This window comes from Aquarana catesbeiana, linkage group LG10 (genome assembly GCF_042186555.1).
Source record: "Aquarana catesbeiana isolate 2022-GZ linkage group LG10, ASM4218655v1, whole genome shotgun sequence".
NCBI classification, from domain to species: domain Eukaryota; kingdom Metazoa; phylum Chordata; class Amphibia; order Anura; family Ranidae; genus Aquarana; species Aquarana catesbeiana.
The window spans coordinates 201,094,585-201,108,873 of record NC_133333.1 but is presented as its reverse complement, the minus strand read 5'-3'; the positions used below and the strand labels follow the sequence as shown (position 1 = coordinate 201,108,873).

Genomic DNA, 14,289 nt, shown 5'->3' with positions numbered 1-14,289 from the left:
GGCTTGGAGACTGTAAATCCAACGGGCTTCAAGCTGGAGGAGTGTCCGATCGACACTTCCCCCTCTTTCATCTAGTGGTATATGTTCCAAAGCATAGAACTTTATGGTTCTGGGATTGAAGTTGTGATATAATCCTACATGTCTGGCAATGGCTGTGTCCATTTGTTTTTTTAAGATTGGCTTTATGTGATCTCTAATTCGTTTGTATAGTGGTCGTTTTGTTTTACCCGTTTTGTTTTACCCACATAGAATCCACCGCAGATACATTGAGCTAAATAGACTAAATAGACTATGCCTGGAGTTTGACATGTAGCCTTAAATTTTATTAAATGCCATTGACCATTGGGAAGTGAGAATTGTGATGTATTTTCCACATAGGGACATTTTGTTATAATGTTTCTAATTTTTTTATGTTGACCAGAATAGCGAGTGATCAATCTGATTTTTAAAAAAACACTCAAAAAAATCTGACACGGTCAGATTGATCACTCGCTATTCTGGTCAACATAAAAAAATTAGAAACATTATAACAAAATTCTGGCCTCTCTTGTCTGCTGACCCAGCTGTCAGCAGACACATCAATTCGTTTCCTGAAATAACCTACAGACGTGCCCCGTCATTGAAGGACCGTCTAGTCCATAGTCATTTCCAAGACACCTCAATTAACAATAACCCTTCCCACACAGGTATCTCCCCGTGTGGCAGATGTGACATATGTCCCTATGTGGAAAATACATCACAATTCTCACTTCCCAATGGTCAATGGCATTTAATAAAATTTAAGGCTACATGTCAAACTCCAGGCATAGTCTATTTAGCTCAATGTATCTGCGGTGGATTCTATGTGGGTAAAACAAAACGACCACTATACAAACGAATTAGAGATCACATAAAGCCAATCTTAAAAAAACAAATGGACACAGCCATTGCCAGACATGTAGGATTATATCACAACTTCAATCCCAGAACCATAAAGTTCTATGCTTTGGAACATATACCACTAGATGAAAGAGGGGGAAGTGTCGATCGGACACTCCTCCAGCTTGAAGCCCGTTGGATTTACAGTCTCCAAGCCACTCACTTCCCAGGTTTCAATGAATGCCTTAGTTACAGACCCTTCCTCTGATTTAAGCTGCTCATGTCATGGGTAATGATGTCACTTTCCAACTGACACCATCCCCCTTTCATCCCTCTACCCCTTCCCCATTTCCCTCCCCCACCCCTACCCCTTTCCTCTATGCCTTTCTCATAATTTGTTATTTGTGAATATCCACGTTAGCTTATTTTATTTATCTCTTATTGATATATTTGTGTAAATGTGTAATTGCTGTCTAAATGATGTCTCACTGCTTAACCATGTTCTTTATTGTATTCATGATTTGATAGATACAATATGTGTTGTCCCTCAGTAGCACCGATCGAAATTGGCTGGTCTGTGGTCCCCCCATGTCGATCGATTACCCCTTTGACCCTTCTCAGTTAGACCACCTCAGGCCGGTCCTGTTGGGATATGGTATAGAGGGGCTGCCGCATCCACACGGACGCCCGGGGCACACCTTTTTGATGTGCCCAACCCGCGCCGTGCATCCCCTCCAAGCCAGCTTCTCGACAGGCGACGGCATTCGTCGCCCTCAGTAGAGCTGGTTTCCATCGCAACCATTCCCCGCCCCCTCCGTCCCCGCGTGATCATTGTGCGGGAGGAGCTACCATGCGCATTGGCACGCATGTCGGCTGTCTCCCCCGGCGCGGTGATTTGTGGGGATTGAGGTTCGACGAGGTTTGGCTTCCCGGGCATGCGCAGTAGCGCCATCACGTCCGCATCGAGCCGGCAACGTCACACGCCGTCTCGATGGGGAGCAGTATTTAAACCGGCTAATCTGACAGCCATGTCTGCCAGCGCCGGAGGTTGCAAGCGAAGACTTAAGCTAGGTAATGTGACTGGTGTTTATCACCATACCTTGCTCCATATTCTAGAGTTATATTTTTATGACTATACCTATTGAACTCTGGTTGAGTCTCTAATTTATCTATAACTTTTCTCCCTTTTAAGTTAATTGAAAACTCTATACTCTGAACAAACTTTCGTTATGATGTTGATTGACAACATCATTTTTCAATACTTTCTTTATGGAGCATAGTCTTAATTCCAAACTTTAACCATATCCTTGTGCAAATTGTGTTTAGGTCCTGGTTCCCAGTTCCAAACGTATATTACATTTTCCTATTTCCGGCTATTGCCATTTCTGGCGTTTAACTGCATCTCTCGGATCGCAGATGCAACTTATAATAACTCTTTGATGTAAGTGATACTCACTTAACTTTATATTCTCTACAAATCCAATTAACCCTTTATACAATGATATTTATCTCCTTATATTGAATACCCCTTTGTTTTGTACAACAGCTTCTCCTGACTGCTCCCTGTGGTTGCATATTTAGCCTCCCTTGCTATCCCGCTCGGCTGTGTCTGCATACACTGGTTCTGACGAGTCCACCTAGGGTCAATTATTTTGGGGGTAAGCCTTTATGGGTGCCTCAGAGTGATAACACATTCTTTATCTCATGTTGTATTATTATTGCAAAATATATTTTTTCTATATGTAAAACCCTTTTTCTTCTTTTGTAGAATAATTTAAAAGTATTGGATGACTCGCTACTCAATTGCATACCCCTTGATAAAGCGACTAATGCGAAACATGTCGGGCTAGTATGCAATAACGACTATTTGTGAATTCGTAGCGTATATCCTATATGTTATCCTCCATTATTGACCACGCTGTTTTAATTGTATTGTCACAAATTATTGACATATGTGTCTGCTTTTAATGTAAACAATAAAACTGTTTTTTAACAGAAAGTGAAAAAAACATATAGCCTTCTCTTTTATATTTGAATAAATTGCACCGTAAAAATCCCTTTCCTTCCTTTTTCACTTATCTAATCCTGTATTTATTATATATATACATCCCGGCTTTGGATATATATATATATATATATATATATATATATATATATATATATATATATATATATATATATATATATATATATATACACACTGTATCCAGTTTAGCTAGATCTCTTTTTTTTCGTTTTTCGGGTCATTCATTATGATCGCAATTCATACATTCGTAAATTCGTAAATTCGTACATTCATACATTCGTAAATTCATAAATTTGAAAATTTGAAAATTCGTATATTCGTAAATTTGTACATTTGTAAATTAGAAAATTCAGAAATTTGTAAATTCAAAATTTGAAAATCCAAAAACCTGAAAATTCGAAAATCTGAAACAGTAACTAACTATTAAATTATAGGTATTGTAATTTCCTTTCAAATTTGGCTGTTAGTCAACGTAACAAATATGAATTTTTCCGAAGTTACGAATTATCCGAAATAACAAATGCTGCATCTAAACAAATGGAACGGAACAAATAATAATAAATAATAATAATAATAATAAAATGTTTTTATTAATATTATTGTTATTTATTATTATTAATTCATTACGTTCCATTCGTTTGAATATGGCATTCGTTATTTCGGATAATTCGTAACTTCGGATAAATTTGTATGTGTTATGTTCACTAGCAGCCAAATTTGAAAGGAAATTACAATACCTATAATTTAATAGTTAGTAATAGTTAAGTTATTATTAGTTAATTATTATTTCAGATTTCCAAATTTACGAATTTACGAATTCACTAATTTACGAATGTACGAACGTGCGAATGTACAAATTTATGAACGTATGCATTTACGAATGAGCGAATGTACGAATTTACGAATTTACAAATTTTCGAATATTCAAATTTATGAATATTCAGAAAAATTTGTTAAATGGGTTTTTGTTAATTCGGATATTTGCAAATTAACGAATTTGTCGAAATTAGTTAAAAAACGAATTCAGAACAAAACGAATTGCACATGTCTATTATTCAGTGATCTGCAGTGCATTAAATATATACTGTCTCCTACATATATATCCACCGCATTCTAGTCTAGCCAAGCCTATATCTGACTGCAGGTAGTTCCTGATGTACGTTTTTAAATACACTTTCAAGCAGGCAGGCAGGTGATTCAGTGATCTGCAGTGCATAAAATATATATACAGTCTCCTACATATATATATCCACTGCATTCCAGTCTAGCCAAGCCTATATCTGACTGCAGGCCATTGCTGGTGTACGTTTTCAAATACACTTTAAGGCAGGCAAGCAAGTGATTCAGTGATCTGCAGTGCATTAAATATATATAAGTCTCCAACATATATATATCCACTGCAATCGAGTCTAGCCAAGCCTATATCTGACTGCAGGTAGATCCTGGTGTACGTTTTCAAATACACTTTCAGTCAGGCAGGCAGGTGATTCAGTGATCTGCAGTGCATTAAATATATATACAGTCTCCTACATATATATATATCCACTGCATTCAAGTCTAGCCAAGCCCATATCTGACTGCAGGCCATTGCTGGTGTACGTTTTCAAATACACTTTCATGCAAGCAGGCAGGTGATTCAGTGATCTGCAGTGCATAAAATATATATATATACAGTGTCCTACATATATATATATATATATATATATATATATATATATATATATATATATATATATCCACTGCATTCCAGTCTAACCAAGCCTATATCTGACTGCAGGTAGTTCCTTGTGTACGTTTTCAAATACACTTTCAGGCAGGGGGGCAGGTGATTCAGTGATCTGCTGTGCATACAATATATATACAGTCTCCTACATATATATATCCACTGCATTCCAGTCTAGCCAAGCCTATATCTGACTGCAGGTAGTTCCTGGTGTACATTTTCAAATACACTTTCAGGCAGGCAGGCAGGCAGGTGATTCAGTGATCTGCAGTGCATAAAATATATATACAGTCTCCTACATATATACATCCACTGCATTCCAGTCTAGCCAAGCCTATATCTGACTGCAGGCCATTGCTGGTGTACATTTTCAAATACACTTTCAGGCAGGCAAGTGATTCAGTTATCTGTAGTGCATTAAATATATATACAGTCTCCAACATATATATATATCCACTGCATTCCAGTCTAGCCAAGCCTATATCTGACTGCAGGCCATTGCTGGTGTACGTTTTCAAATACACTTTCAGGCAGGCAGGCAGGCAGGCAGGCAAGTGATTCAGTGATCTGCAGTGCATTAAATATATATACAGTCTCCAACATATATATATCCACTGCATTCCAGTCTAGCCAAGCCTTTATCTGACTGCAGGTAGTTTCTGGTGTATGTTTTCAAATACACTTTCAGGCAGGCAAGTGATTCAGTGATCAGCAGTGCATAAAATATATATACAGTCTTCTACATATATATCCACTGAATTCCAGTCTAGCCAAGCCTATATCTGACTGCAGGCCATTGCTGGTGAACGTTTTCAAATACACTTTCAGGCAGGCAGTCAGGTGATTCAGTGATCTGCAGTGCATAAAGATATATATATATATATATATATATATATATATATATATATATATATACACAGTCTCCTATATATATATATATCCACTGCATTCTAGTCTAGCCAAGCCTATACCTGACTACAGGCCATTCCTGGTGTACGTTTTCAACAACACTTTCAGGCAGGCAGGCAGGCAGGTAATTCAGTGATCTGCAGTGCATAAAGATATATATACAGTCTCCTACATATATATTCACTGCATTCTAGTCTAGTCAAGCCTATACCTGACTGCAGGCCATTCCTGGTGTAATTTTTCTAGTAAACTTCAGGTGGTGTTTTGCTAATCCAATTTTACAGCATGTCTGGAAGGCCACCAAGGAAAAGCAGATGCTCACAGGCCACTAAAAGAGGGCAAGCAGGCTCTGTGTCTACAGCCAACAGTTCTGGTCATGGACATGATGCATCCTCAGCACATGGCTGTTGTCCTTTTTTTCGACAGCTGGCCATGTTGAGCCACAACATGCAGGAGAGTTGGTAGAGTGGATCACAAAGCCGTCCTCATCCTCCTCATCCTCTGTCACCCAGGCTAAGACAAGTTTGGCTGCCAATGCAGCTGCCAAAGCGGCCTATTCCATCAGCTCAATGGCATCAGTCACTCCTTCCCTAGCCCCACCATCATGTCCTGAGGAGTCCCCCAAACTGTTCGACCACAGTGTCGGGTACATGCTGGAGGAGGATGTGCAGCGTTTTGAAGGCTCCAATGATGGTACCCAGGTTGAGGATGAAGGCAGTAACGTGAGAGAGGGGGTGCCCAAGAAGGACAAGAAACTGGCAGTCATGTTCCCCCAGCTGCAGCATACTGCCAGATTTGCTCCAGTGGCGAGGAGGGAGGGGATGATGAGGTCACTGACTCTAAGTGGGTGCCTGATAGAAGAGAGGAGGAGGAGGCGGCACATCTCCAATGAGGCAGGATGCCCCCCAGGGGCCAGCTTAAGGACAGCCAACCGACTGCATCACACCGCAGAGCTTCGCATGTGCAGGGCGCTGCTGACTCTGTGCGTTTTTTCAAAAGTTCTTTGGTGTGGGCCTTTTTTGAAACGTGTGCAGCAGATCACACCATTGCTGTTTGCAACATATGGCTGAAGCGTATCAAGCGTGGCCAAAACAGCAGCCACTTGGGCACCACATGCTTCACCAGACACATGTCGAGCTCCCATGCAGTCCATTGGCAACAGTACTTAAAAGACCCACACCAAAGAACAAGGCGGACCTCTCCTTGCTCCTCATCAGCTGGGATCTCCAACCCCACTATACCTTCAGTCCTCTCAGAGACCTGCTTTGAGAGGAATGAAGATGTAGAATTAGGTGTCCCAAGCACTTGCACACAATCTGCTAGCGGTACATCTAAATCCGATTGTAGCAGGCAAATTTCCCTACCCCAGTTGCTAAACCGTCAAAAGAAATTTGGTCCCAGCCATCCACATGCTCAGCGGCTGAATGCTAGTTTGGCTAAATTGCTAGCACTCCAACTGCTGCCTTTTCAGCTTGTAGACTTTGCCCCGTTTCGAGAATTTGTGGAATGTGCAGTACCTCAGTGGCAGGTTCACAAACACCATTTTTTTTCTCGGAAGGCCATTCCGGCTCTCTACCGGCATGTGGAAGGCAATGTCTTGGCCTCATGGACAGGGTGGTCAGCGGTAAGGTGCATATTACCGCTGACTCATGGTCCAGCAGGCATGGACAGGGACGTTACCTTTCTTTCATTGGGGGTTGGGTAACCCTGCTGGCAGCTGGGAAGGATGCAGGACAGGGTGCAGTAATGTTGCAGCTTGTTTCGCCACCACGCCTCCAAAATGCTGGTAGTGGTGATTCTGCCACACCTTTCTTCTCCACCCCCTCCTCTTCTTCTTCCTCTATGCCTTCTTCCTGTGCAGATTTGTCCTCGGAATCAGTGGTGCTCCGTAGGCATTCTAGGGGCTACGCAAGCACTCAGGCAAAAAGATGCCATGCGGTGCTTGAGTTGGTCTGCTTAGGGGACAGGAGCCACACTGGGGCAGAGATTCTGGCAGCTCCGCAGGGGCAGGTTCAGAGGTGGTTGACACCACACCATCTTCAGGCAGGAATGGTGGTTTGCAACAATGGCACCAACCTCCTCTCCGCCCTTCCGACAGGGACACTTGACCCATGTTCCCTGTTTGGCTCACATCCTCAATTTGGTGGTGCAGTGGTTCTTGTGCAGGTACCCAGGCTTACAGGATCTCCTGAGGCAGAGAGAGAAAAATATCACCGCTCTGAAAGAGGTCTGTGAGGAACAAACATTTTCTCCATGCTGGAAGTTACAGGTGCAGGCAATGCTGGTAGTTGAGAGGTAAACGAGAAATCCTGGACAGCCGCACTCAAAAGTAATCTTCGATCTTTATTTAAGTATAATCATAAAAATACATGCCACAGCATAACAAAGCAGGAAAGCTGACGCGTTTCACAATGTAGTCAGTGCTTAATCATAGCTTCCTGAGGCAGGCCAGGAAAGTCTGTGGGCATTTCCGCCGGTCATATAATGCCAGTGCTCGGCTGGCTGACCTTCAAATGCATCCTGCCCAAGAACCGCCTAATCTGTGACATGCCTACCAGGTGGAACTCAACGTTGGCAATTCTGCAGCGGCTGCACACACAGCAGAGGGCCATCAATGAGTACCTGTGCAAGTATGGCACCAGGACAGGATCAGGGGAGCTTGATTTTTTTTCGCCGCGCCAGTGGCTTATGATCAAGGATGCATGCACTGTCCTGTCACCATTTGAGGAGGCCACGAGGATGGTGAGCAGTGACAGTGCATGCATCAGTGATATTGTCCCTCTTGTCTTCCTGTTGGAGTACACGCTGCATGGAATAATGGACAGAGCACTTGAGGCAGAACAGAGGGAGGAAAAGAAGGACTTCCTTACGTCTCAAGGCCCCTTTATTCAGACATTATTCCTGCTGGCCTGCCTATCACACAGGAAGAGGAGGAGGAGGATTGTGTCAGCATGGAGGTGGAGCCTGGCATCAGCAGCATTCTTCAAGGGATCGTTTTCAGTCCTCAGAAACCTATGGACTTGTATGTGGCTTGGAGGAGGTTGCTGCGGATCATGTCATCCTAAGTCATATCCATCTATGACTTAATTTAAGTCTGTTGCTCTGTTAGAAATCTCACACACATTGAATCCTGATTTACATTGGATAGATTTCCTTGAGCTAAATGGATCCACTCAATCTGGGTCACTCGGACTAGTTTAATCCATGTATGTGTCTACTGGCCATTTCAATATAATTTTTAGGAGGACATTTTCTCAACTTGATTTCACAGCCATGACACTTTATTTAACTGGATTTTTCTAAACGGGATCCCCATTTCATGCAATACAGTCGCTAAGCTATTTGCACTAATACCTAAGCACTTCCTTTTAATAATCTATGCATAACTAATTGGTATTCAGCTGTAGTCTTATGCTACTGTTTAAAATCAGTGGTGTACTATTTCCTCAGGTATCAGGAAGCCCTGGACAATTAGTCCTTCAATTTGTCGTCATCTGTGGAAATCTTTGACACATGTAGCATACAACGAGCCTGAAAGGGACAAGTATGGCTCTGTGTTCAGGATAAAATCCACCTATAGACCACCGTGGCTCAGATACATGGAAATATACATGATTTATGTATTATGCGGTTATTGTACATGTTACAGCTATGCCTTGGTTGTCCAATAATATTAGAGTGAGGATGTTGTCTCTTTAACATATTTTTAAACACAATTTTATGGTGCTTAGAGGGTATTTTTTCTATATTTATATTTTTTGCTTTAATAAAGTTTATATGGCATATGAATACCATGGTTTGGTCCTCCATTTAACTACTTGCCCCTTTCCCGTTTCTTTTTCCTATGTAAACAAGGCAGACCGCTGTTCTGTGAGAGGGGCATGTACTGATTCTGTGTTTCTTCTAAGCAGGAACACGGATCTTTACCTTCCCCCAGTCAAAACACCTCCCCCACAGTTAGTAAGCACTCCCAGGGAACACATTTAACCCTTTGGTAGCCCCTGAAGTTAACCCCTTCTCTGTCAGTGTCCTTAGTACAGTGACGGGACATGTTTTTTTAACACTGATCACTGTATTAGTGTCACTGGTCCCCCAAAAGTGTCAAAAGTGTCAGCTAGGTGTCCGATTTGTCTGCCGCAATATCACAGTCCCACTATAAGTCACTGACTGCCGCCATTACTAGTAAAATAAACAAATAAATAAAAATATCTCATAGTTCATAGATGCTATAACTTTTGCGCAAGCCAATCAATACACGCTTATATTTTTCAAAAAATATGTAGCAGAATACATATTGGGCTAAATTGATGAAGAAATTAGATTTTTTACATTATGTATGTTTTAAAGCAGAAAGTAAAAAATATATTGTTTTTTTTTTCAAAATTGACGGTCTTTTTTTTTTTTTTTGTGTATAGCGCAACCCCAAATACCCCAAAAGAAAGCTCTATTTGTGGGAAATAAGGACAAACATGTTTTTTGTGTACAGTGTCGCACGACCGCGCAATTCACAGTTAAAGTAATGCAGTGCAGTATTGCAAAAAATGGCCTGGTCATGAAGGGGGGTAAACCTTCCAGAGCTTAAGTAGTTAAAATGAATGGGTTGTTTTACAATGTAAAGGTACACGTATTCTTAAAGTATTGCTGAGCTGAGTAACTGATATTTTGTGTATTTCTATCAAGAAAGGCGCATATGCTACTTGGTTAGCATTATGGCTTGTAATATTGTGTCCTGAACACAGTTCCCTCTAGGATACATGCACTCTGTATTGATTGAACTGTTCTTGTGTTTGCATAGGTTTCCTCCATGTGTTTTGGTTCCTTGCAAGAAAATATTCTGGTAGGATATTTGGGCCCCGATTAACCTGGCTCTAGGGCATGTATGCTTATCTGACTGTGATTGGGGCTTTAGATCATAAGCTTATTTTTGGCTAAAGACTAATGTGAAATGTTTTCATGTTATTTATTATCAATACTTACAACTCCACAACCACTATATCTGGGATCCAGATGAGTTGTCTAGGAATGGAAATTTGAGTGACATTGTCAAATTTTGTTGGATCCCAGGTGAGAAATTCATCAACCCATGACTAGAAAAAGCAAACAGAAAGATAAGCATGGAAAAAAATAAAAAGCATGACATTGAAAATCAAATAAATATAACTAGAAAATCGGGTATTTACCTCTCTAAACCAGAGGTAAGTTTTCAGCACTTGACTTTTTTCTTCCTGTTAAAAAATAAAGAAAATGTAATTTCCTAAAACATTTTTAAATGACAATTTATATGTTTTGATACAAAAATTCAAGAAAAATAGTTTCTTAATAAACGTGTGCATTTCTATTAAAATGTATATGACCTTATAAAAGTCATCCCACGTTTCCTTCCTCTCTGGGAGTATGGGATCCATTCAACTCATTCATCACAGTACGTTTTATGTGCAGAGGCAGCCACAGGCTAAGGCATAGTCATTGTTCCTTGAGACTTTCAGTGTACCGTTTGGGCTGTTGGTTTTGTGCTCCACTCTATTTGCCATATACAATGACACTTGATTTATACTGAGCCCTCCTGACCATAAAGCTGCTTATACAATTAGATAAACATATTTTTTCTTCACTTGTTATGCATAATGCAATTGGTGAACGCTTTGCTTCAGGCTCTATCTCCACACAAGTGCTGGAAAGCCACATCTACAGTGCAAAATGTGGATCTCTCTAGTGGATCTGTTAGCTTCCTAATAATGGTTGTTATATTATCTATATATCTATTAAAAAGTGTAAGTTTTGAACAGCTGTTTGAAAATAATTTTTTACTGCTTGTCTCTGTGTGTGTGTGTGTGTGTGTGTGTGTGTGTGTGTGTGTGTATATATATATATATATATATATATATATATATATATATATATATATTTATATATATATATATATATATATATATATATATATATATATATATATATATATATATATATATATATCTATAGATATATAGATATATATCTATATATCTATAGATATATAGATATATATATATCTATATACTATATAGATATATATATATATAGTATACATCTATATATCTATCTATAGATATAGATATATATATATATATATATATCTATATCTATAGATATATATATATACACACACACTATATTACCAAAAGTATTGGGACACCTGCTTTTACACACATATGATCTTTAATGGCATCCCAGTCTTAGTCCGTAGGGTTAAATATTGAGTTGGCCCACCCTTTGCAGCTATAACAGCTTCAACTCTTCTGGGAAGGCTGTCCACAAGGTTTGGGAGTGTGTCTATAGGAATGTTGAGGTCAGGACTCGGTGCAGGCCAGTCAAGTTTCTTCACCCTGAACTTGTTCATCCATGTCTTTATGGACCTTGCTTTGTGCACTGGTACGCAGGCATGTTGGAACAGGAAGGGGCAATCCCCAAACTGTTCCCACAAAGTTAGGAGCATGACATTGTCCAAAATGTTTTGGTATCATCTTAAGAGTTCCCTTCACTGGAACTAAGGGGCCAAGCCCAGCCCCTGAAAAACAACCCCACACCATAATACCCCTCCACCAAATGATTTAGAGGGGTGGCCCAATACTTTTGGCAACCCTATACAACACCTTTGGGATGAATTAGAGTGCAGACTGCGAGCCAGGCCTTCTCTTCCACATCAGTGCCTGACCTCAGAAATGCGCTTCTGGAAGAATGGTAAAACATTCCCATAGACACCTTCCTAAAACTTGTGGAAAGCCTTCCCAGAAGAGTTGAAGCTGTTATAGTTGCAAAGGGTGGGCCAACTCAATATTGAACCCTACAGACTTATGCCCTGTACACACGGTCAGACCTTGATCGGACATTCCGACAACAAAATCCATGGATTTTTTCTGATGGGTGTTGGCTCAAACTTGTCTTGCATACACACGGTCATACAAAGTTGTGGGAAAATCCGATCGTTCTGAAAGCGGTGACGTAAAACACGTAGGTCGGGACTATAAACGGGGCAGTAGCCAATAGCTTTCGACTCTTAATTTATTCTGAGCATGCGTGGCACTTTGTGCGTCGGATTTGTGTACACATGGTCGGAATTTCCGACAACAAGGTCCTATCACACATTTTCCATCGGAAAATCCTATCATGTGTACAGGGCATAAGACTGGGATGCCATTAAATTTTATGTGCGTGTAAAGGCAGGCGTCCCAATACTTTTGGTAATACAGTGTATATATAAAAATGTTTGTTCTTATATACACATTGTTTGTTATATGTGATATTTTTATTAGACTTGTGTCCTCTTTACTATATACTTCACAATAAAAATTGGTATTGTTTTTTTAATTTCAACTACTCTGTTTGCATTCTGCCCTTAAAGTCCCTGAGGGACTTTTGTATTTGGGATGGTGGCAAAAACCTTATACACTCTACAAAGCTCAATATCCTAATAAAGCTAATGATGGGAAACTGGCATCGATAAGATATATATTTGTCACTGGTATTCTTAGTACGGCTTAGGACAGCCTGAAAAGGAAGACTTAGTAGCAATCTAGCAAAGCGTAGTATGGCATTTAAAGTACCAAATGTTATTTAGATAAAAAAATGCAAAATGAATATGATTTTAGAAGTAAGGAGCCAATTATTCAATGCAAAATAACTAATACAAAATATTTACTTGCATTTGGTAAATATCTGTAAACATACATATCTCTTAATATGGAAAATAAGAAAATGGATGTCACCTCCTGGTTCATATCATGCCATAACCTTCTAAACTGAATAAAGGGATTTGTTGTTTCTTAAACAAATCACTAAATGCTTTAAATGTATTACTGCTTTTATGCTCCCTTGTTTATTATTATATCATTTAAATAATGACTTACATTTGGTCAATCTCTTCCTGTGGTTAGTGTCTGTGTTGTTTGCATGAGGTTTCCTGTAAATTTGAATATTATATCTAAAGAATTTATTAGGACATGTATTTAGATATTCATTTGTTTTATTACAATTCAGTGGTCAGTGGTTTTACCAAAGAGGACAGGCTACGCAAACAATGAGCAAGCACACTAAAACTTTACAGGAAAAAGCCATGGACTGCCAAGTCAAAGAAAAGATTTGGTGCATTAAAAAAAAAAAAAAAAAAAAAAAAACAGAGGACAAAATGGAACAAACAATGAAGGGAAACTTACTATTCCCAAAATGGCAAATATAACAATATCAATATCCACTATTGTAGTGTTTCTCCAGTTATGAACTGGTCTTGTCCACTTCTTATATCCCTCCATCAAGTGGTCTGAAAGTCTTATAAGGGTCGGCTTTGTTAGGTCTGAGCCATTGTTTTGTTGGGCTGAAAAGTAAGAAGAATAAAATGATTAAGAACTTGTTTTTCTGAATAAAATATAATGGTGTAGTCATATTAAAGAGTCCCTGTCACCACAGAGTACTTTGTGATTAAAAATCAGGATGACAAAGTACATTTAATCCAATGTATTTTCATGTTATTAATATTTAATAGTTAATATGTATTAAAAAAATGACCTTTTCATGACCATTAAAACCTTTTTGTTTATTGGCAAATTTGACACCTCCCAGAGGTGTTTTACTGCTCTCTACCATCTCCCGCATCTACTGTGTCCTGTGTTGTCTGTGCGGTTGTACCTACACTGCCTCGGAGTGTTTAGAATAGCAAGCACTCTATGGGGTGGATTTACTAAGGGCCAAATAGACTGTGCACTTTGCAAAGTACAGTTGCACTCTGCAAGTGCAGTTGCTC

The 14,289-nt window shown here is 39.6% G+C and overlaps 1 protein-coding gene across 1 annotated transcript in view; it reads right to left on the bottom strand.

Annotated features, from left to right (window-relative positions):
* LOC141109874 (5-hydroxytryptamine receptor 3A-like) overlaps nucleotides 1-13,858 on the bottom strand; it is a 76,693-nt gene extending 62,835 nt beyond the window's left edge. Inside the window, exons 1-3 of the mRNA XM_073601131.1 lie at nucleotides 13,706-13,858; nucleotides 10,697-10,741; nucleotides 10,494-10,603 (exon numbers count right to left, since the gene is read on the bottom strand). Of these exons, the coding sequence (XP_073457232.1) occupies nucleotides 10,494-10,603; nucleotides 10,697-10,741; nucleotides 13,706-13,801 (251 nt within the window). The 5' untranslated portion in view covers nucleotides 13,802-13,858. The remainder of the gene's footprint in view (nucleotides 1-10,493; nucleotides 10,604-10,696; nucleotides 10,742-13,705) is intronic.
* Between the last annotated feature and the right edge of the window lie 431 nt (nucleotides 13,859-14,289).